The sequence below is a fragment of the Schistocerca piceifrons genome, chromosome 3 (genome assembly GCF_021461385.2).
Source record: "Schistocerca piceifrons isolate TAMUIC-IGC-003096 chromosome 3, iqSchPice1.1, whole genome shotgun sequence".
Taxonomy (NCBI): domain Eukaryota; kingdom Metazoa; phylum Arthropoda; class Insecta; order Orthoptera; family Acrididae; genus Schistocerca; species Schistocerca piceifrons.
Genome location: NC_060140.1, coordinates 336,519,740 through 336,545,605, shown reverse-complemented (window position 1 = coordinate 336,545,605; position 25,866 = coordinate 336,519,740). Strand labels below are relative to the sequence as shown.

Sequence of the window (25,866 nt, the reverse complement as noted above, 5' to 3'; positions counted from 1 at the left end):
GCAGCATATATACCATCACAGAGCCACATACCTGACCCAGTTTACTGAACGGCATTCATCAGTCTACCAAGGGACAAGCTGCCTCAGAAGATGACCTGAGGACTTTAGGGTGGTGAAGTCAGCAGAATGGTGCAGCACTCGTGTGATGTAGACCACTCAGTCCTGGACACTGTAGTGGCATTCAAACACAGCCAGCTGGCTGAGCAGCATCCAGTTGACTCTGCTGATCATCCATCATGGAAGAGAGGTGGAAATTGGCTAGGAGTAACATACAGGACAAAACAGGAAACCTGTATCTTGATAGATGAATATTAGCAAACCAATCCTGCGTACATGTTGATTCTGCTCAGTCCTTGTATAGTACCCTTCATGTGTTTCTGGTGATTTGCTGCACAGCAATATCCATTACACATACAAACATTTTTGTCCTTATTTTATAATTTCCTGATTTTGATGCAAATAAACGAACCAATAAGATTTCACGCACTTTTATTTAACTAGGATATTCTGCAAAAATTGAACTGAAGTTTCTGTGCAGTATTTTCAGCAAACACGATTTATTATACAGTCATAATAATATGGACTTCTCCTTTAACAGGGTGGGGTTTGTATATTTTGCATCCCTACATATATACCTGAGGACATGCAATGGTAAGTTTAGTACCTAAAGAGAGGTGGATATTGATTGGGTGTAACATACAGGACACAAACTCTAAGTGTTAATGATGTTCTCATTCAAAGGCGTTTTGCTGCAGATTTCATGTTTTCTACCATAACTATGATGTAGCCAATATATACTTTATGTTAAGATAAATACAGAAGAAATTATTTTCAAACAACTGAGACAAAACTGATCATTAGTGATAACAATATCTGGTAATAACTTACCTTGCTGCTAAGATATATTTCTTCCAGTGTTTTCTTGGTAATGATTCAAAACTAAATATTGAATCAGCACCTTGGTGAGGAATATCAGGTGGACTGTCTTTCAGTGTACAGCCTTTGGTACCATTTGGCTGGTATAATACTATCTGCACAAGAGAAATACAGTCTGATTAAATCAGTAACAGTAAAAACAAAAAAGTTATCTGTGTATATCTATATTCCTCATAACTTTACCTTTATATTGTAAGTTTATATTGGCAATTCTGCTCTTGAAAGTGTGTGTGTGTGTGTGTGTCTAAGGAAACAATTTACTGATAATGAATGTTTTCAGTGCTGTTGCTGACACAAGAGAGAAAAATATCTCTAAAATGTCACAAAGCAAGTGCTCTGACATCAATGGGATAAGTAAAATGGAAATACTTATTAACCCAACAATGAATTCACTCTTACTGTCATAACAAACAGATAAGCAACATAAATAACGGCACAAACAAAAAACAAAACAGAAGCAATTGTTCTAAGTGAAAGTGCACACGATTAAAACCATTTGTAGGGTTTATCTTAAACAAATAACAGCATTTGGACTTTAATAACTGTGCTGCTGCGCAGAAACTACTTACCTTAAGAACTGGAGTGCAACATTGTTTAAGGTTGTGAAAACAACACAATAAATGCTCTGTCCTGAGTGGAAGGTTTTAAGGACTACTGAGCCTTGGCACGTGATGTGGCAATCAGATGGGCATGTATGGGCTTGTCAGATGCCTGGCAAACAATACTAATCTGAATGCATTGTGATAACAGTAAATTTCGGTGGAGGTTGATTGACCGCCTGAAACTCTCCCTCTCTGTCTGAGAGACATTAGTTTTGATCAGTTGAAAAATCAAAGCATGCACTCCCAAAAACGTTTCAGATGACAACATATCTCCTTACATTTTTTCCAAAACTTTTGAATTGGATCTCTTCATATCAGCATGCTAATGCTCCTGCACACAAAGAAATAAACACTGCATCATGTGCACAAGAAATTCAAGTGAATGTTCCAACCTGAACCACCTCAAATACTTTTTGGGATGAACTAGTGAGCCTGTCCAGATCATTTATCTCAAACCTCAGCAATAACTAGTTGTCAACCTTTGGGAAAAGACAAGCTCCACTTTCTGTGTATCAGAACTTTGTGAAAAGTCTTCATCAAATATTAAATCCTACAGTAACATTTGTCATTTGAAAAATACAGCCCTCTTACATTTGCAGATGATGCTTTGGCAGCTGGACCCAATGTTTCTCCACTGCGCAATAACTTGTAATGAGCATTAAAACTATTAGTGATTATTGTGTTTTGATTTTAAATTAAATTGTATTTTCCATCATTAGTATTTGAATTTTGTGACAATAATTAGATTGGGAAATGAGACACTTAAGGTAGTAAAGGAGTTTTGCTATTTGGGGAGCAAAATAACTGATGATGGTCGAAGTAGAGAGGATATAAAATGTAGACTGCCAATGGCAAGGAAAGCGTTTCTGAAGAAGAGAAATTTGTTAACATTGAGTATAGATTTAAGTGTCAGAAAGTCGTTTCTGAAAGTATTTGTATGGAGTGTAGCCATGTATGGAAGTGAAACATGGACGATACATAGCTTAGACAAGAAGAGAATAGAAGCTTTTGAAATGTGGTGCCACAGAAGAATGCTGAAGATTAGATGGGTAGATCACATAACTAACGAGGAGGTATAGAATAGAAGTGGGGAGAAGAGGAGTTTGTGGCACAACTTGACAAGAAGAAGGGACCAGTTGGTAGGACATGTTCTGAGGCATCAAGGGATCACAAATTTAGCATTGGAGGGCAGCGTGGAGGGTAAAAATCGTAGAGGGAGACCAAGAGATGAATACACTAAGCAGATTCAGAAGGATGTAGGTTGCAGTAGGTACTGGGAGATGGAGAAGCTTGCACAGGATAGGGTAGCATGAAGAGCTGCATCAAACCAGTCTCAGGACTGAAGACCACAACAACAACAACAACAACAACAACAACATTTTTAATTACATTTTTCTCGAATAACTCAAAATCGGCGGCTTCTAGTAAAACTGGTTCTTAGTGCAAAATTAAACTACATTAAATTTCCCACAAAAAGGTCCTATTCATTTTTTTTCTAGAACTAACAGTTTCTGTGTTGTAGGGAATGGAAAAATTGCAAATTATTAATTATAGTGTTCTAATGGTATAAAACTGATGTTTAGTGTCAAATGAAGTGGGTTAAGACAAAATATTAAATGACTGTGCCAAGAGGGATAAACTGTGTTTTGCCGATGTGACAGGAGGCAGTGGGAGTGAGTGGGGGTGAAGGGTAGAAGTGTATGGGAAGACAGGTTGGAATGAGGTCATTTCCTTCCCTTATTTGTGTTTCTACAAAACAAAGAGTGATAAAGTGAGTCCCCACTATGTTACAGGAAACAACTACATACCGTTTCACTCTTCCACAGCACCTTGTAGATCACGGGTGATGCAGTACACAGACACAACTGGACAGTGCATATTTTCCACAAAATGCATTGGTACAGACATGTCTGGGAAGAGTTTATTTTTCCGCAAAACACGTTAACATCAATTGGAATACGGATATTAAATACCAATAAAACCATAATACATGCCAAGAGAATCTAAGTAAATCTCTATACATTGCCTTGCACTGCTAGTACGGGAATTGATAGTTAGTCATCCTGTATTGTGGCTTTCTTCTGGGAAAGGTCAGTTCCCCCACAAAGATAATGGCTTGTTCTTCAGTTTACACACAGAATAATCATCAAGTATACCTTCTCCAGCATTTCTTGTCCAGTTCTCTTATGTGAGTAGAAAAAATAACTTAACTGTGCTTATGTTTAAATAGTGGAGTAACTTTCAGTTTATTACGTGAGTATTTATTTGTCATATTTCGGAGAGTTTTCATATAGAATATATTCCTACAAACAATTGCTGAGAAGTGTTTAATCCATGAGAGTGATGTCAGTGATCTATTCAATGTTTGTGGGAAATGAATATATCGAATGGTAAATGCCAATTATCTGAGAAAAGATGTGAGAGCTGATAGTTTCATGAACAGATAACACTGCGTTGTTCATACATCTTGTATAAAAGAGTACACAAGAGGTAAGTCAATTTCCTGAGGAAATTATGCAACTCATGACCTAAGAACAAGTGTCAATCTAGTAGATGTATGCCTCCTTCTTCACCGCGTGAAATGGAATACAGGCACCAAGTTTTCCACACTTTGCAATCAATACATAACCTATGTACTCACATATTATGCTCAAAATTGTGTTGTGATTTTTGGTATGTCAACAGAACAAAACGAGCAGAACAGAAGGGAAGGTTCCTCACAAAAACTTCGCTTGATGTCAATTTTAATGAAAGTGTGGCTATCATTGTACAACAAGAACATTTTCTCGCAAATGGAAAGAACAAAACTAGGCTTATAGAATTTCTTAGTGACAATATGACGGCGAGGTGAGTAGAAACAGTAATTATTACAGGCGATGCTGATGGAATTGTAGGGAGATGTGTGTTAGAGAAAGCTGTCCTGCACGCACAGTCACGATAACTGGGAAGATGTCAACCTGATTGTTTTATTCATCGTTTTTTCACGACCAGGCTCTACCGTATACTTCATGAAGCTTGGTAGGAGTAAGGCTGAATCCAAATTGTTTGCAACAAACTCCAATGATTATCTTTTGCTGAAACCATCTTCCTTCTCATTGCGTTTAGTGACCTCCAACATTTACAACAAAAATGAAGGAGGAATAAGATAAGGTGTTATTTTAAATAACTAACACAGATTTTCTGTTATTTCTAAGTTCAACAGGCATTAAGCATTATAATTGTACCATGAAAACACCTTTTTAAATACTTTGCGATATTTTCCATCCCCTGCAGCACGCGAACTATTAGTGCTACAGAGAAAAATGAATATGACCTTTCACTGCATGAAATTTAATGTAGTTTAACTTTGTACTGGGGAACATTTTCAACAGAAACTGTGATTTTCAAGTTATTCAGGAAAAATGGTAATAAGTGGCTTTTAAATGCCCCCCGCCCCCCAAACCCCACCCCAATGCTCACACCCCAGATGTGGGTATTTTTGGATTTTTAGTACATTGTTCATGACACTCCCCCCTACTACTGTACAAAAATTAGTGGCTACACCAATTTTTTCCACTAATGTTCCTGTGTTTACTGGACTATAGTGTCTTGAGAAGTATGAGGGCATGCTGAAAAGTAGTGCTTCCAAATTATTTATGTGATGACTATTAAAGATTTTTAAATAAATAAACATTTGACATCTTTATTCTTCCTGTCTACATTTTTGCAGCCCTCTGACACTAGAGGTCTCTGAATTGTAGTGTGTAACACGGCAGTGTGTTAACATAATTATGTCAGTGTGTGAGACAGACCAACACGAGTGCTGTAACACCTGCAACTATCTGATGCCTTGGATTCACTATCATCGATCATTCTCCACACTGTCCCAACTTGGCCCCACCCAATTTTCATCTGTTTCCAACACTTAAAGAAAAAAGCTTGAAAAGTTTTCACATGAAATATTTGTAGGCATTACTTTCAGCACACGCTTGTAAATACAGACATGTAAAACTTCAAGTAATGGATACTCCTGTGAATAGCCGCTTCAAGGGTACTCTGTGACAACTTTACAGTAACTAGTTTTTTCAAGGAGACCTTATCCTCAATATACATGGTAGGCAATTGATCCTTACAGCCTAATAGTAGCACCTCAAGCAAATCCATTAGGAAAGAATTCAAAAAGCATGCCATATCCAACATGATTCAAAACATGATTAAATGAAGGAGGAGAATCAGAATGGAAGAAATTCCATTAGTCTTAGAAATTAAGATCATGAAAATTAATAAAAAAAGAAAGTTGTGACCTCATTGACCATAATCCGAGCCAGTCATCTGAGCCTTCAGATTCACTCATTAGTTCACAATTACAGTGTTGCATGCTTGTGACATCTGTGGCAGAGAGCCTGCAAGTTACCACAATGCTCATAAGACTTGTCGAAACTTGAGTGTTGTTTGTCACAATGCTATAACAACAATGGAGTGTTCAATGACATTTGACAAGACATTCATTCTACTGGGAAGAAAGTCAGGGTAGTTCCAGCTGAATATTGTGTCAAGATACTAGTTGCTTCATTTTGTTAGGAATTTGTGTCATTTAAAGGTAGATGAATGAAATTCCCAAACCAAAGTTATTGGATTTTCGTGAAGTTTTTCTTATTCACTCTTACAACTATTTGAACTCACAGTTCACAATTTTATTTTCATACCTCTTATATATTCTGAACAGTGGCACACTAAAAGTACAGAAACTGGCGTATTTCTTGCGCTTACCATCTTTTTCAAGTTATCTCAGTTTCATACAAAGATAAAATGCCCAATTATGGACAAAGATCTGGGAATATCATCTAGTGTCAAGAAAGAATGGAAGGTGGAACATAAAATAGATTGAGAAAAAGTTTTCCTTTGGTTTCACCAAAAATTCAAAAAGTGTTTCTTATTTGCCAAAGGAACTGTTCACCAAGTTTCAGCTACTTAATTAGTTAGTTACATGTTTCATAGATCATCTGAATGATACTTTTATCAAATCGATGTGCAGCTTGGGACCATTAAGAGAGTAATCAGCATTTTGTTGTTGTTGTTATTGTTGTTGTTGTGGTCTTCAGTCCTGAGACTGGTTTGATGCAGCTCTCCATGCTACCCTATTCTGTGCAAGCTTCTTCATCTCCCAGTACTTACTGCAACCTACATCCTTCTGAATCTGCTTAGTGTATTCATCTCTTGGCCTCCTCCTACGATTTTTACCCTCCACGCTTCCCTCCATCACTAAATTGGTGATCCCTTGATGCCGCAGAACGTGTCCTACCAACCGGTCCCTTCTTCTTGTCAAATTGTGCCACAAACTCCTCTTCTCCCCAATTCTATTCAATACCTCCTCATTAGTTATGTGATCTACCCATCTAATCTTCAGCATTCTTCTGTAGCACCACATTTCTAAAGCTTCTATTCTCTTCTTGTCTAAACTAGTTATCGTCCATGTTTCACTTCCATACATGGCTACGCTCCATACAAATACTTTCAGAAATGACTTCCTGACACTTAAATCTATACTCAATGTTAACAACGCTTCAGAAACGCTTTCCTTGCCATAGCCAGTCTACATTTTATATCTTCTCTACTTCGACCATCATCAGTTATTTTGCTCCACAAATAGCAAAATTCCTTTACTACTTTAAGTGTCTCATTTCCTAATCTAATTCCCTCAGCATCACCCGACTTAATTCGACTACATTCCATTATCCTCGTTTTGCTTTTGTTGATGTTCATCTTATATCCTCCTTTCAAGACACTGTCCATTCCGTTCAACTGCTCTTCCAAGTCCTTTGCTGTCTCTGGCAGAATTACAATGTCATCGACGAACCTTAGAGTTTTTATTTCTTCTCCATGGATTTTAATACCTACTCCAAATTTTTCTTTTGTTTCCTTTACTGCTTGCTCAATATACAGATTGAATAACATTGGGGAGAGGCTACAACCCTGTCTCACTCCCTTCCCAAGCACTACTTCCCTTTCATGCTCCTCGACTCTTATAACTGCCATCTGGTTTCTGTACAAATTGTAAATAGCCTTAAACTCCCTGAATTTTACCCCTTCCACCATCAGAATTTGAAAGAGAGTATTCCAGTCAACACTGTCAAAAGCTTTCTCTAAGTCTACAAATGCTAGAAACGTAGGTTTGCCTTTCCTTAATCTTTCTTCTAAGATAAGTCGTAGGGTCAGTATTGCCTCACGTGTTCCAATATTTCAACGGAACCCAAACTGATCTTCCCTGAGGTCGGCTTCTAACAGCTTTTCCATTCATCTGTAAAGAATTCGCGTTAGTATTTTGCAGCTGTGACTTATTAAACTGATAATTCGGTAATTTTCACATCTGTCAACACCTGCTTTCTTTGGGATTGTAATTATTATATTCTTCTTGAAGTCTGAGGGTATTTCGCCTGTCTCATACATCTTGCTCACCAGATGGTAGAGTTTTGTCAGGACTGCCTCTCCAACGTCGTCAGTAGTTCTAATGGAATGGTGTCTCCTCCCGGGTACTTGTTTCGACTCAGGTCTTTCAGTGCTCTGTCAAACTCTTCACGCAGTATCATATCTCCCATTTCATCTTCATCTACATCCTCTTCCATTTCCACAATACTGTCTTCAAGTACATCGCCCTTAAGATTTTAATATTTGCTTTTTTTCTAATTTCCAAAAATTTGCTTCATTATTTTGAAGTCATACAGGAATGAGACAGGGAGCTCTATTCAACAGAATAAATGTTAATATTATTTTTATTTTCAGATAATGACTGAAATCAGTACTTGTAGTCCTGTGGGTTACATTCAGCATCAAAGACAGGATTGTGAAGTGTTACTCGTATGTCACATTTTAAAGCATATAATTTCCTCCACTAAACTCTCATGAAAAGATTCATAAATTGAATATGACAATAGCAAACAAATTTTTCTTCTGGGCATATGCTTAATAAATGAAAAGTATGGCTATTTTTTGATACAAGGATGTTTTTAGCAAGAGTGGAAGAAAATGCAAAGATCAAAATATGATGATGATAAAATAAGGTATTCATTTGATGTTTACTTATCATGAGTGCAATTTTGATTTCAGGCCACATTCATTATCACACTTAACTTATTTCCCTTCTGGTGTAAGTATGCTTGAATTGCCTTAATCATTAGCTCCTGTATTTCAGCCATGAGTTTCTTACTAATCCAGTCCTGAGCAGCTGATCAAGTCACAAGTAACAAGCGAGCTTGATGCCCGTGATGACCACCTCTAACTTTAATTTTAGATTTTAAATATACAAAAAAGAAAAAGGTTGTGAAAAAGCATTGGTGCAAGTTTAAAACAAGTACTTCATCTTATTTAGTGTGCCTTATAATATTTTACATAATGTAATTAAGATTAGTCATAAGAAAATCCTCAAAAGTCTCTTCAAATAATGGTGCTGTCTTAACATTCAAGATCATCTTACAGCAAGATAATAAGGTAGTTACGTGGCATCCTTGAAATGAGCAACAATAGCTATCCCGTGACTGCTGGCTGTATATTATATCGAACATGGCAAAGTCTGCATATGAATTATGTATATGCTGCAATAGACACATTTCCTAAATACAATACTAAATCTGAAACTCAAAATGACTTCCATCTTTATCAATATTATGGGATGGACGCTTACCAATAAAGATAAAAATATTTGTCAAATCACAACTGAATATAAAAAGACAATATTATAAATTGTGTTTCCAAATCAAAGTATTTCATACGTACACGAATTCCATCTCCAGATATCCGACAGACATCAACAACCTTTTCACTTTTACTTTTTTTCTTCTTCAGGAACTCAATACAGACATCTCCATCTTGAAGGATGTGGCACACAGCACTGTCTAATTTGTGTCGCATTGGCGTCAGGCGAGAGGTATTAAGTGGTGTTGCTGTAGGTCCTGTGGTTGATCTATCACTATCAGAGGGCTTTTTGACAGTGTATTTGTTCTGGTGGCTGTAGTGGGATGTTTGGCAGACACCTATCCTTTCACCATTCTCTCTCTGACACCCACTTCTAATCTCCATCTTTCTACAACAAGTACTGCAGTCACAATCAGAAGTAGATCTATGAGCATAACATCTATCATTTCGAATTTCATCATATTTCTTGAAATTAACACTCTGGTTTTCAGACTGTTCTGTTGGCACATCAACATGTACATCGGAATTACAATTAAAACCACCTCCCATACGAAGTTTCTTCATAAATTCTTTTCTATAGTTTTCTAGTCTACGGAGTTCTGGATCACTTTCAGAACTACTCAAAATGCTGTTGTCCTCTCGACCAAGCACATTACAATGCACATTCTCATGACAAGAAGGTGATGAGCACTTGGTGTTCAAAGATGGTAGAAGGGAATCACTAAAAACCTTCTTCACTGATGCTCCACTCCTGCAGGACTCTTCTTGGGCAACACAGTGAAGGGCACGAGATTCTTCAGGGATGTAGTCACAAGATGTAGGGCGTAGGAAGTAACCATGGGGATTATGTGCACCAGTAATAAGCCCTGCAGATCCTCGTGCTAATCGAGGTGGTTGTGATGGAATAAGCCCCTGGCTGTTGCTGCTTGATGGTGAGTGGTTTATATTCCTTTGTTTCTGTTCCATATGTCTCGTCGATTCAAACTGTGGCTGGGTAATTTTGTGACGTTCTTCAGATCTGAAAAATGATGAGGCTGGTTATAGGTAATGCCAGACTGAACAACTGCGAATGTTATAAAAAGGTTGTCTCATTGAAATAATTATTTTGATCCCTTGCCTCTTGGATACACCAAGAATGAGAATTTATCAAGCTCACAAAATAATTATATCGAGGGGAAAAATTTAAAAATACAAGGAGATAGAATGGCTGGGTGTTCACAAGACAAAATTCCTAGTAGTAGTATAGGAAACACTTTAACATAGGCGTTACTAATCCTAGCTTTTGATATTTTTATGTTCCTTCCTCAGAAAGGAAAGAAGGATTGATTGGCTAGGAGGACAAGTCACTGAGACTACACTGAAAGAGACGCTCTCCAAATAACGCTAGCATTTAGACTGCCCTTTGAGCAATCACATTGTCATGGCAGAACAAAACCATGCACATGCACCTTACTCAAGCTTCTCTTGTATTCACTTGAGAAGTATGGGAAACGAAACTCCAGCGTACACCACCAACCATTCAAAATTCTTTAGGTGAGATTGTCTTTAACTGTCCACTTGCAGCACAAAAATACACGCCATTATTTTACTGGCATTTCTAGCTCTCTCTCTGTGTGGTGATTACATTCCCAAAAAAGATTCCCCAGTGTTTTCATTCTGAAACTTCAACTGATATTCATTATATGTAAAAGCAAGATTTTCTTTTTAACACTGCTTGTGGACACAAATGGTGAGGGAACCCCCCCCCCCCCCCCCTCCACCTTATATGCAGGATGTTGAAGACAGGCAAAATACCTTCAGATTTCAAGGAGAAAGTAATAAACACAATAGCAAAGACTGCAAAACACTAACAAGAATTATGTGCAAAAGATTGGGATGACATAGAATTCAAGCACAAGGAAGATCAGTTTGGGTTATGGAGGCAACACTGACAATATGACTTACCCAAGAAGACAGACTGACGGAAGACAAACCTACTTTTATAGCACTTGTAGATACAGTATATAGAAAGTTTTTGACAATGTAGACTGGAATACACTCTTTGCAATCCGAAAGTTACAAGGGTAAAAGGTAGTAGGTGAAAGGTGGTCTATAACCTGTACACAAAGCAGACACATTATGAGTCAAACAACATCAAAAGGAGAAGTAACTTGACAAAAGAGTGAGGCAAGATTGTTACTTATATCTCCTGTTACTCAATCTGTACATAGTGCAAGCAGAAAGGGAAACCAAAAGTTCAGTTTGAATGCACAAAATCTTTAAGGTTTGTCAGTGATACTGTAATTCTGTCAGAAACAACCATGACTTTGAGGATTAGTAGAATGGAATTCATTGTATTTATGTTTTACAGCTGAGACACAATCACCATTTATCCAAATTGTAGGTGCTAAAATGGCTGGATTCAAAAGGCAAAAATTATTATTGTTGAGCAACCATAAAAGACAAACATATGTTCTCTCAGACTTTTATTTAAAGCTTTTTGAGTTCTGCAATCAGGTACCATGTAACTTCACATAGCATTTATGTATTATATGGCGTATATCAAAAGAGGGTGCTGGTGGAAAACATTTTTACACAATTTAGCTGATGAATCTTAAATGGCTGAACATAGTTTCATTGAACTAGCTAAGAACCATCCCAATTAAGCCAACTTTAAATAATAATAAAAAAGGGTAGGCATTAAAATTGGACATTTCATTTAGGAGATATGATGCCACTGACAGACATACACATTAAACTTATAACAACCTATGTTTGAGTCGGCGGTTACAAAATGAGACTTTCACAGGACAGACTAGTATGATGAGCTGGTAATAGCCAGTTTTGAGTCTGAAGACCACAATAATAATGACAATAAAACTGAACCTAAATATGAATGTGTGCAATGATTAATATCTTCAGACAGACTTTGTTCAAAGAGAGCTCTATTTACAAACTGTTGCTGTGGAAGAACTGCATAACAGCAAAAGCTAAAATGTAACAACAATTCTTTTTTACAAGTATAAAAAACAATCATCCAACTATTTCTGACTCAAATCAAGATTTGTTCCCTCAGATTAGAAGCAAGAGTACTTGTAGGTTTTTGTCAATAGATGCGAAAATAGACTGCAGAGGAATACTCTGCTGATGAACTCTTTAAGAGATATTTTACACTCTTTTAGAAACTGAAGCAATTCTACTGTCTCAATGATTTATCAACTTTAGTTACTAACAAGTATCAAAGTTTTGTACAGACTAAATTATCATAATTTTGTACATGTGGATGTGTTATCAATATGGCATTCGTCAATACTTCTGGCTTCAGAAATGATTCCACTGATCTTTTAAAAACAGACTTCAGAACATTGTATGCACTATCAAACTTAAATTCTAAAAAGAACGGTTTGACATCATATGCCAACGAAATAAAAAAAATGCAGTCTGTGTCACACTGAGTGCGGGACTTGACATCATGGTATGTAACATTATATACTTTACATTATACGAGTTGAGCAATTTTCTAAACAGGCACTTGTGCGATTGTCACAGTTTATTTTAAGTATGACACTGCAGTTAAGTCATAAAAGTGGTAAAAAGCTAAAATATTTAATGATGATCAACAAAACATACCTGTTCGTATATTAGCACAGCACTTACCATATTTACCCAAGTATAAGATGACACTGTATTTACCCAAGTATAAGATGACCCTGGATATAAGATGACCCCACTTTCTTAAAAGCCTCCTCAAGAAAAATTTATTTAACATATTCTGACTAATCAAAATTACGAACTTCCACTGATGTAATGGATCTGTCTTAATAGTTAACATTACACCTATTCTAAATTTACACCATTTATTGCTTGTCTACATTTTGAGAATACAATGAGAATTAAAATAAACAAAAAAATTATTTACTTTAATTTGTATCTTCACTACTGGTTTTGTTTGCTTATTCTGTCATCTGTTGTATCACTCCTGTTAATCATCATCATTATCCTAACAGGACAGTTAGCGGATTTCGCTTCTATTTTCTTGTGAGAATAATGTCTCTTGCTTCCAAACATATTGTCTGCCTGCTGCTGTCCCATTGACTGTGTAGACCCAGCACCTGACACCCCCCCAATTGTTCCTGTCATACCTCACAATGAACATTGAGAACATTGGTGCACAAAACATGTAAGCAAGCACTGGCCCCCATCTAGACTTTTTGTGTCTCCTGCAGACATGTATGCTATTTTTGAGTATTTATCCAACTCAAAGTCAGTTTGATTATGAATGCAAATGGAGTCAGGCAAACTGCAGTTTAAATATGATACATGTTTGTAAAAAGCCAAAGTACATAGTATACATTCCCAAGGTCGGCTGCACAGTAGTTCTCAGCCAAACTGGGTAACTGTTCCCTCTCAAACTTTCCGTAGTGCTGTGCTTATGTAAAACATGGGAGGCAATATCTTCTAGGTTGCAGGTCATATGATAAACAGCAGCTAACACATAAGTAAAAGACTGCAATCACCATTCAGCCAAGTCTAGTAACATGTGTTCATACTGTCTCCACAATGGGTCTTTCTGCTACAATTTATTCTCACAACAACAGCTGCAACAATCAGTTAACATGATTTATTTAATTTTGTTAGATGTTTCATTCTGGATTAATTTTCCTTCTCATTCCATCTCAATGTCATCATCTTCTAAAGCTGATTAAAAGCCGGTAACGATATTCTCCAGTATTCTAATGCATGTACAGCAATCGAGTTTTTCATTTGCAATCCACCTGATAAATCATTAGTCTCTCATAACCAAATAAAATACTGATTTCAGTCAGAATCAACTAATGGTACTTTTACTTTAAAAAGCAACATAAATGTATGTCAATGGTATCCATATACATATGAGGATCTTTACTGGAAACCTGTCAAAAAAAAAAAAAAAAAAAAAAAAAAAAAAAAAAAAAAAAAAAAGAGGGAGAGAGAGGTTTTTATGTTGACAGAATTTAATCTTATTTTCTCCTGTGTTTCACAAAACTGTCAATTTTTAAACAGAGCATTATATTATTTTAGTAGCTAGTTAATAGTTTCTTGTGCATCCCTTTCACTAGCCCTGCAATTCAAATGTAATGTGACTGTTTGAGCAAGGTTGATACCGTATTGAGCACATTGGCGTATCGAAAAATCTCGAGTATATTCAAATGAAGTACTGTCAGATATGCCCTACCCTACAGGATTGTACAAAATAAATTTGTACAAAACCTCAATAGCCAAAGCTTCATCTGTAAGTATGAGACAATTGCTATATCAATCTATTGAACAATGTAAAAACATTAGCCTTGGGAGCAATAGTTGTTGTTGTGGTCTTCAGTCCTGAGACTGGTTTGATGCAGCTCTCCATGCTACTCTATCCTGTGCAAGCTTTTTCATCTCCCAGTACCTACTGCAACCTACATCCTTCTGAATCTGCTTAGTGTATTCATCTCTTGGTCTCCCCCTACGATTTTTACCCTCCACGCTGCCCTCCAATACTAAATTGGTGATCCCTTGATGTCTCAGAACATGTCCTACCAACCGATCCCTTCTTCTGGTCAAGTTGTGCCACAAACTTCTCTTCTCCCCAATCCTATTCAACACCTCCTCATTAGTTATGTGATCTACCCATCTAATCTTCAGCATTCTTCTGTAGCACCACATTTCGAAAGCAATAGTATAATGTGTGAATATAAGACAACCCCATAGTTTTCAAATGACAAATGTGGGGGAAAACGTCTCATGATCGGGTAAATACGGTACATCCAGAAGGTAAATTTCTCAGTACTGCGACAGGCATATAATAAAATAAGTACAAGATGTCATCCTATCCATTGGAACTATTGACTCCTTCCTTGAAAAGAAACATGAAAGGTTGGGGAGGGTCAGAAAGGAGAAACAGGCCACTCGGACCCCAGGGCCACAGGAACCCACCTTTTGCCACAAATACATACCTACAGACAATAATGAAGACTCCTAATGCCAGTCAGTACATTGGAGGCAGCTGCAAACAAGCAACACACACTAAAAAGACTCAAGGCTCTGCTTTGTTTTTCCTCATGTGACAATTGCACAAGTGATTGTTTATCACTTGAAATTTCAAGTTGCCGCCACTCAAACCTGACCTGTCTTTCAACAACTTCTTTGCCTCTACACTTCTGCCTCGACTGACATCTCTGCCCAAACTCTTTGTCTTTAAATATGTCTGCTTGTGTCTGTATGTGTGGATGGATATGTGCGTGTGTGGGAGTGTATACCTGTCCTTTTTTCGCCCTAAGGTAAGTCTTTCCGCTCCCGGGATTGGAATGACTCCTTACCCTCTCCCTTAAAACCCACTTCCTTTCGTCTTCCCCTCTCCTTCCCTCTTTCCTGATGAGGCAACAGTTTGTTGCGAAAGCTTGAATTTTGTGTGTATGTTTGTGTGTCTATCGACCTGCCAGCGCTTTCGTTCGGTAAGTCACCTCATCTTTGTTTTTATATATAATTTTTCCCACGTGGAATGTTTCCTTCTATTATATACATATCAAAATATGTTAGACAATGAACCACCTATTTGTAATTTGTACAGTGCGGATACTGTTGGCTGCAAGCTGATATGGATGTACTAATTCCGTACAAGAGAACATTGGAAGTGTTAGTAATTGAAGCAAGAATCATCTTCAATGATTCTCTCAAAACAATGTGTATTTTATTACGTAACAGTACATTAGCTTTTTTATGAACATTTAGTGGTAACAAAGATCTGTTCACAATGGATTCAGAACAATCTGATTGAAGTTCAAAGCAGGCTCATGACACCAGTGTAAGGAAAACAAAACTTGGATAAATTTGAGGAAACTGGAAAGTAATCATTAATCAACAGTTTGCATGTTCCCAGATGACTCAAAATCAACAACAGTGGTTCATTTCTGAATCCCTTCCAAGAAAATAGTGGCAGGTTTCTTTGATTAAACTGTATATTTCACTATCATTACTTTAGAGAACAGTTAAAACCAAAATCTATAAACAATTTGTTTGTTGCAAGTTGCAAATTACATCACGAAATTCACCCAGTTTATCTCCTTATGAATTCTTTTTGTTCTCATATGTAAAGCAAAACATGTGTAGACAGCAATTCTCATCATCTCAAGAAGCTGTTGAATATTTCCAAAACCATGTTTTTGAGGTGCCAACATCAAAACAGAAAAAAATGTTTTCAGGACTGGTTTGAACCCATGTCAAAGAGTAAACAATTTTAAAGGCCAAATTTTTGGAAAATAATAAAATCATCTGTACCAAAAAATGTTTTTCTTTAATTGTTTTCACAAAAACTTAAAAGGCAGCTCTCATATCTCCAGGGTTATGCATTTGTAAAGTTGTGTACTGCTGAATATGAACGAACTTTCTCTCCATCTTTTTATGTTGTTTTGTTCCTTTTTCCCTTAAACTGTAGTAGTACTGTTGTGTACACATAAGTCATCTCTTCTGCATAGCTACAAAAGACACATTCTGATTATATTTTTTTGTCTTACATAAAATTTTGATTTAAAATATTCGGTACCAGTATGTTTCTTTCACTAAATTAGTATATGTTTCATTTTAAGGTAATGCCTAAGAATGATATTTGGAAAAAAATTTCAATTTTGACTTATTTGCCAAACACCATTTTTAAAATATTAAGTTGAAAACTTGAACTGCCTACAAGATATTCTGATTTTGATGATGCAGTCTGGAGGTAAAAGAAGGTTACCAACTCTTGCTATACATGATCAGACATTAAAGCATTACTGACTTTTAATGAGACAATGAAAAACACTAAAGCACCAAAAATTTACTTTTGCAGGTAAGTAAAAGGAAAAAAACATTTAGAGGATGAATCAAGAAAATAGTGGTTAGAACTTGAAAAGCGTTAAGTGCTCAAATGAGGCCTGATGTGAAACCAGAAGGGAAGAAATTACTGTATAATGACAAAGAGACATGGTAAGTGCCCGTGTGCTGCCTTTGGGAAGCATGAGCTGGAAAACAACAACGATATTAAAAGCCTTCTGACAACGTCAGTCTTAAAACTTAGCAAATGCACCACATAACTCATTCTTTATACATTACTAAACATTCTTCATTATTATCTTTTCATCCATTCTGTCTGCTTCTAGTATGTTATACAGTAACAAACCTGGAACGTAAGTTGTTTCTGTGCTGATATCTTTGCTCACTAGAACGTGAGCTATCTCTAGTGCTGCCAGCTGACATCGTTCCCACTCCACTGTCAGAATGGTCTTGGGAAATATTCTGAAATAACAAGTTCAGATTTTCAGGTCCAAGTTTACACACAATGTGGTAACTTAAAATGATTTAACTGAAAAGTGGAAATAACGACAAGCTATTTTGCGGTTACTTGGATACCCCAAATTTCTATTCCGTCACATCTCTATTTTTCAAAGGGAACTTACAGAATCCAGTAATCCTCTATCTAGTTTCTTCATCTATTATCTCAGCAAAATAAAACATATATTAAATCAAGGTAGCTATGAGATTACAATATTACGTAGCTGTGCAGCAAAATACTTACTGCATCAGAGTTTTCGGACTTCTCACAAGGTGACCGTGCCTACTAGTTATCACCGATTTTGTCCAAATTTTTGGTACACGCAAGGTTGGTCAGAAATGAAAGTGAATAAGTGAGAGCTCCAGATGGCCATACGTTTAGAAAAACTAGTATTTTTGGCATGGTCTGAGTGAGGCATGAGCCATTTGTGTTAGCGAAGTTTCTAAGCAGAAGTTGGCACAGTGAGGTAAGTACACAATGGTATTACGAGAGCTATGGGGGTGAGCCCCTATTTGGAATATATATATATTTTTAATTTTCAGTTTTTATGTTACTTATACTGCAAATGAACTGAAATAATGCTCAATATATTGTATTTATTAACACTTTCATCAAAGGCATGAAAAAAATAAAGGCAAATGTAAACTTTGGATTGCAAATAAATTTCCAAGACAAGATTGCACTTACAGGATCCATGAGGACTCTGCAAACAACTTTCCAAGAAGGGACTGTAATTAAAGCGTCTGGTCAAAAAAGTAAGCCGAGAATTCTCATTCATCAACATCAATTAAAACACTCTTTTTACCGTCATGTATGATAAAATACTCACTTCTGTATGTTCTGTTTTCAGGTTTGCAGTATCTGTCAACTTACAGCTGAACACTGGACCACTGAGGAGCAAAAGCAGTTACCAGGAAAGGACAGGATATGAACAAAGTGACCCTCTTGTTGCCAACAGTCTACGTGTGCCTATGTGAGGTTTGGCTCATTTGTACCAGAGATTCAAAAAGTAGTGGAAGTGTACATGGCAAAATATAGTAATGCCATTACTTCGCCAAAATCTGGGAAACTTACAACAGCCTTACACAAAAATGTTTTGACTGGTGTGACAAAGCCCTACACACAGAGTAATAAATTTCTTCTGTTAACTGACTCATGGGGAGGACAAACAAATCCACAATTATATGATGAGATTTTTCAAGATTTAGAAGAATTGCCATTGTACACTATTAAAGTGATTCGCTCCAAATGAACTCTGCTAGTGCAACCCTACAAAGTCATTTTTATCACCCTGTAAAGAATTTGATCAAGAAGCTTCAATAAGAAATAATGCCCCAAGAAGACTGCACCAGCTATACTCACCAATATTTTGTGAAATGTGTTATGTGTTGATTTCTAACAAACTATGTGATGAAACAGAATCTTTTATCAATGTAAACTAAGTTTGCTTTTCCTGAAAGCATTATAAAACTAACATGTAACTGCAACAATGTGGCATTTATAATGTGTGTCAGATGCAGAGAAAATTACTGTTCCCCTGTTTTTACAGTCAACCAGTGCATATCATCACCTGTAAAATAATAAGAGTAATTTTATATACAAAGTTCTCATGTACACTTTACAATCCCTTAATGGAAACTTATTTGCAATCCCAAACTATATTTTGCCTTTTCTTTTCATGCCGTTTATGAAAATGTTAATACATACAATATAGTGAGCATTATTTCAATTTATTTAGATAATAAGTAAGGCAAAACCTGAAAATTAAAAATAAATAAATAAATAAATAAATAAAAAACTGTTTCTGTATAGACCCGATCCCATGACCCTTGGATTGCTGTTCTCTTGTCTTCCTGCTGCACCAACTACTTCCTGCAAACAATGTTAACATAAATGGCTCATGACTAACCCAATCTGCATCAAAAGTGCTGTTTTTTCTAAACGCTTGGCCATCTGTAGATCCCACTCACTTTCATTTCTGGCCAAGCCATGCTGTTAACAAGTGACCTACTTTAAAGGTAGCTAAACATACACTTATCAGCCAGAACATCACGACCATCTACCTAATAGTCAGTATGGCCACCTTTGGCATGGATAACTGTGGTGATGCATTTTGGCATGGAAGTAAGGAGGGCTTGGTAGGTTGCTGAAGGGAGTTGGCACCATATCCACACACCCAAAACACCTAATTCCTGTACATTATAGGGGGGGGGGGGGAGGGGGGGGGGGATGATGAGCTCTGACATAACATTCAATCACATCCCAGACGTGTTCGATTGGGTTCAGATCCAGCACGTTGGGGGGGCAGCACATCAATTGGAACTACCCACTGTGTTCCTTGAACCATTTCATCCACACACCTGGCCTTGTGACTTGGCACATTATCTTGTTGAAAAATACCACTGCCATCGGAAAACATAATTGTTATGAAAGGGCGTACGTGGTCTGCAACCACTGTACAATACTCCTTGGCCATCATGGTACCTCGCACAAGCTCTAGTGGACCCATGGATGCCTACGTAAACGTTCCTCAGAGCATAATGGAGCTGCCACCAGCTTGTCTCCGTCCTGCAGTACAGGAGCTATTCCCCTGGAAGACGATGGATTCAAGTCCTCCCATTGGCATAATGAAGGTATCAGGATTCATCAGATCATGCAATGCTCCACCACTGTGCCAATGTGCAGCCAATGCTCACATGCCAATTTCAGTCGTTGTTGCTGATGTCGTGGTGTTAACACTGGCACATGCATGGTTCGTGGGCTGTGGAGACCCATCGTTAGCAGCATTCAGTGCACTTTGTATTCAGATACACTTGTACTCTGCCCAGCATTAATGTCTGATGTTAGGTCCACCACAGTTCATCATCTGTCCTGTTTTGCCAGTGTGCTCAGCCTACGACACACAACATCTGTAATGAGGGGTGGCTGCCCAACCCCACAACGTCTGGATGCGATTTCACCCTGAACACCTAACAGGTCATGCAGTTTCCAAAATGCCCACGAAGAGCCTATGGAGTCATCACAATCTGCCCTCGGTCAAACTCAGATAGGTAGCTTGCCCTCCAGTTCTACACACGGACGGCACACTCACTGATATTGCATGCACAGTGCATGTATCTGACTAGCAGTCATTCTTCGCCAGGTGTTGCTGCTACTGGGATTATATCAATAGTAGGTCAGTGGTCATTTTGTATAAAGTTCTTTCTTAGCAATGCAATCAATCTGTGCTATTCAATCAATTATGCCAGAGACACATATCTACACACTGACGAAAAAAGGAAGCAGCAGCCCACTTTGACCTACAAACCGTTAACTCAAAATGAGTATCAGTGGATCACTTACATCAAAGTGCCTAGCCAGAGAATCTTCCAAGCATTGTATGCACGATCACTTTAGGCACCTCTGGCAGCCTAATGGCTACTCCCAAATCACATAGCTGCAGGCCACACTGCACAAAATAGCTGTTTTTTAAATTAACAGGTAGTCATAAAAATACAGGTTAATAGAAAATCCAAGAACAGTTGATTATGTCTGTTTCAATGAGGTGTATGACATGCTGTCTGTCTTTGATTCCTGTGCAGCAACAACCACTAACACAAATATTCCTCCTATTTGCAACAAATTTTTACTGTAAGGAAACATACTGGTAGTTATCCCACCGAAATTGCCATAATATGAACTACTGTCGTAGCTGGAATAAAACTTACTTTTGTCTCAAGTAGCTAAAGAGAAACATACATACAAAAGCTGCTACAATCAATTTCTAAACACAAGGGTCCGTTATCCAACTAAAGGTGGTTGGTTCAAATATTAAATTAGAGGTAAGGGTAAGAGAGACACTGTAGGACAGTACAGAAACAAAATAAAAAAAGAAGTGTTATGCTTCAGTTTGTCCTACCATTAGCTATGACTTTCCAGTTACCCAGCAACATAACTTTTGAGGTTTTAAAATTTCATTTTCCTCTTATCTGAGTTTAACATGACATTACTTTTAATACCTAAACAGTTTTATTCCCTCATACTAATTCTGATTCTTTATTGGATGAATTTGGAAACTAATTTATCTGTCAGCTTTTGTTTCTGATTGTGTCTGTCACCACTTGGTAAGCAGAATTTATTTATAGGGTGACAATTATTGAACTATATGAGAAGAAACCTAAATTAGTTATAAACTATGGCATGCACACACTTTATTCAACATTTAAACATCACTAACAATATTCGGATTCAGGTTATGACACGTTCGATATGCCTGCCACAACTGGCGATGATGTGGCACTGACGAATAGCGAAATCCTGCGTGACCCACTGAAGCGTCAGAAGATCAATGCTGTCTATGACCTCCCGAATGGCTGTTTTCAGCTCAGCAATGGTTTTGGGGTTATTTCTGTAATATAGCCCACAAAAAGGAGTCCCATGCATTCGGATACAGAGAATATGGTGGCCAATCGAGACCTATGCCAGTGTCTCTGGGTACCCTATAGTCAGAATGCTGTCCCCAAAGTACTCCTCCAGGACATCAAACACTTTCATATTTCAATGGGGTAGAATTCCGTCTTGCATGAACTACATCTTGTTGAAATCAGGGTCACTTTGGACGATGGGGATGAAATCATCTTCCAAAACCATCATGTACCATTCAGTAGTCACCGTGTCATCAAGGAATATCACACTGATTAGTCTGTGACTGGACACTGCACACCACACAGCCACACATTGAGGATGACTTCTCAATCGTGAAATGCAGATTCTCAGTCACCCAAATGTGTCAATTTTGCTTATTGAAAATCCATCAAAATGAAAGTGGGCTTCGTTGCTAAACCTAACCATATATGTGCATACTAATTCCCCTCACGCCCCGCGACCAACTGTGCAGTTTGAACATCCTAATGCAAACCATTCAGAAGTTATGACGGTTTTATTTCATATAGTTCAATACTTGTCATCTTGTATATAGCTAGTAGAGAACACGCTTTCCATATCGTGGAGTTACCTACAAATAACAAAACTCTTGTACTAATTGTTGCGCATGTAACACCTAAAATGAGTTTTAATCATACAAGTTACAAATAATGAAGAGTAAAAAGTAATCACTCACCATATAATTGCAATGTTTAGCACTAAAGAGCATTCAGTACCTCAACTATACAAAGAAAATTAATGTTACTTTTATTTTTTCAGTTATTTGTATTCCATTCAGAACTTTCCAATATCATATTAATTATACAGGTTATTATTATTGCAGCCAAACACTTCATTCTCATTTATCACCTATACAGGGAACTTGTGAGTTACAACAGATGTTGCTCACTATCTCCAGAGAAGCTGAACGAAAGATGAGTTTCCAACTTTATTGTTACTGAACAATAATTTAATTTTTAAGTTGCAAAGAAGATAATGAACTCTGTTGGTTGTACATTTATATATGTAATTAACTTAACATGTTCACATATAAAGATATATTAATCCATTATGCAATGACATTTGTGAGAAAAATAAAATTTGAATTACGGGTCACAGACAAATGTTGGAACAACAAAGCGACAGAATTGCCGGCCAATATCTTCAGGATATGGAATTCCAGTACTGCTGACAGATACATTTAAAAGTCAAAAACTCATCTTAGTCTTCAGAATTATTAGTTCTTTTCACAGCAAGGAGAGATGGGCAAGTTGTGCAAGGATAGAAAGGAGGAGCACATCACTCAGAACCCAGGATGTGTTGAGGGCAATAGGTGAGTCATTACCACACTTAGATCTGAGTGACTTACTCATCCTTTCTAACCTTCCTCAACTTTTCACTTGTTTCTCTCTGAGGAAGAAACTAACAGTTCCAAAAGCTATGATTAGTTTTTTTCGCTTTTGAATTTGTCTATTGATGATACTGAAATTTCTTCTCCTGAAGGTAAGTACAAGAGAGCCATTGTTTCCTCTTTTTAATTTTACGTTTTCTCGAATGAATTTTTCCTTTGATAAGAATGTTTACACAGACATTATAGTCCTGGCAACAGAGAAAATAATTAAATAGGAAATACTTGTAAAACAAATAATGAACTAATATAAAATTATATTATAAAATGGTAAGTAAATCTTATTAACCTGTGGCAAAAATTTTGGTTTCTCTGTTTGTTTCATGAATGGATGATCCAGTACATCATGCAGAGATATTCTATCTTTAGGATTCTTCTTCAGCATAGAATCTATTATATTTCTTGCCTCTGCTGATATGTTAAATGGCATCTGAAATCAGAGATAGTTCAAAAGTTGTATAATAAATTCACGACACATGCCACTTAATTCAAATAGAGAAAATGATTTTGAAACATCAAAAGTGATGAAAGCAACCAATGACTTGTCACACATACATAGAACAATGAAGGGGTAGATGATTCAAAATTTTGTGAACAAGGACTGCAGTGGCCTGGACAAGGAAAATGGTGGTTAATTACACATCCCATCCAATCTTACACTGTTAAAAGTAAACCATACACATTAAATGAAAATGAATAAGGCTCAATACAGATGACAAATTATTTACAGACAGTCAGAAAGAGCTTGTGGTGCCCATGGGCAGGTTTATGTAACACAATAACTCAAAATATTACTTACTGGTAAATAAAGTTATAAATCAACTAATTCAATATAAATAGCACAAATGATACAGCCCACAATTAAGAATGTCACATATTAAAACAAGTGTTAAAACTTACAAGTTAGATTCCTTTTTTGTACTGTAACTAACATTATGCTCTTTGTGATCACAAATTAATGACCATATTGTCAATAATGCCACACACCTACAATAAATCACTGAGCAGCCTTGGGGCACATTGTGGCAGGGCTAGCCAGTTAGTAATTAAATAAGGCACATAACCATCCTACATGAAAAACTTTATCAGTGTTTGTTAAAAGACAGATCATGGACCATGTGAGCTGCAGCCTCACCCTAGAAAACACATTTGACAAATGACAGAGGCAAAATGTATGGAGGCTGGTGGGAATATGAATAGATGTCAAGTCATTGGTAGAGTCATGGAAGGCAATAGAAGTCTGATAGTCAATGCAAGTGATAGATAAATTCCTAATGACACAGCAGTGAAGAGCACCTGGTCATCAGTATAACAATGGTCAACTCAACAACCCTCATAACCATGACCCATATTCTTACAATCATACATTATTCCAGTAGATGTCACCCAGGCCTATCAATGGTTCAACAATGAAAAAGCACCAAGCAACTGAAACAGCTGACGGACCCATGGACTGAAGGATAGGGTGGGGTGGGGGAATATGCCAAGGGCATAGTTGATTACTACCATAAAGTCAAATTAATCATGGCTTTACCTGTGTGAGTGTGTGTGTGTATGGGCGCGCGCAGGTGCATGCGTAGTGCCAAATGTGAGATTCTATGGAATAATCACACATAGTAATTAAAAATAAAGATGTTAAGTTTTATTTGAAAATATGATTCAATCTTAGTTATTTAACAACATGGAAATAAAAAAAAAAAAAAACAGTATGTTACCAGAGAGATAACAGGCATTGAATTTATGATTTGAATCCTGTCATGCCACATGTTTAGCTACCAATGAATTCATTAATGTGCTACTGATGTTTTATACATAACTTTGCTCAGAAATCTTCTGTTTTCAAAGGTAATTTTATCGAGTTTTTTTGGGAAAGATATCATATTGATAAAGAAAATTGATATCTGGGAGACAACCTTCAAACCTTTAAGTACCAAACAATTTGGAGAGGGCTGCTCTATAAGGTCCCCTTGTGTAGTTTTTGCACATATTCCATGTAGGAATGTTTCATATCACAAAGACTGGACTTCATTATTGGCTTACCTCTAACTCACCAGGTACTAATACAATTAAGCACTTTTGCGACTTCATGGAATAACATAACCCCCTACTCTGCATCTTCTAAACCTCCATCCAACATTGAAAGTTACTTAGAATATAGTAAAATAATTCAAAAAAAGGAAAAATGAACTGGTCTACTGATGGAATGAACTGGAAAATAAACATATTTGCTAGGTACACTGATTTGCAGCATGAATTTCATTCTTTTGTGTTAAATTTTGTGCAAAAGATTTTCCAGTGGAGCGAGAGCAAAACATGTATTATCCTGCTTGTTCACTGCTATAGAGGTGACTGGTTTAATGTTAACCCTCAGTCAGCGTTGGGGGGCATGAGAATACCCCCTCTAACAGTCCAATGTGCATGGCACCGTAATTTCCCATATTGCCTCTGGTTAGCTTCGATTCACTTTGTTATGAGCATTTGCAGTGAATAGTCATTGTGAGCTGCTGTTAATTTGACTTGGTAAGTAGGATAAGTTACTGGGGGCA

General features: G+C 37.0%; 1 protein-coding gene across 1 annotated transcript in view; it reads right to left on the bottom strand.

Annotated features, from left to right (window-relative positions):
- LOC124790112 (serine/threonine-protein kinase PLK4) overlaps positions 1–25,866 on the bottom strand; it is a 227,624-nt gene that overhangs the window by 54,898 nt on the left and 146,860 nt on the right. Inside the window, exons 7-10 of the mRNA XM_047257686.1 lie at positions 23,610–23,750; positions 17,359–17,474; positions 9,288–10,224; positions 889–1,031 (exon numbers count right to left, since the gene is read on the bottom strand). Of these exons, the coding sequence (XP_047113642.1) occupies positions 889–1,031; positions 9,288–10,224; positions 17,359–17,474; positions 23,610–23,750 (1,337 nt within the window). The remainder of the gene's footprint in view (positions 1–888; positions 1,032–9,287; positions 10,225–17,358; positions 17,475–23,609; positions 23,751–25,866) is intronic.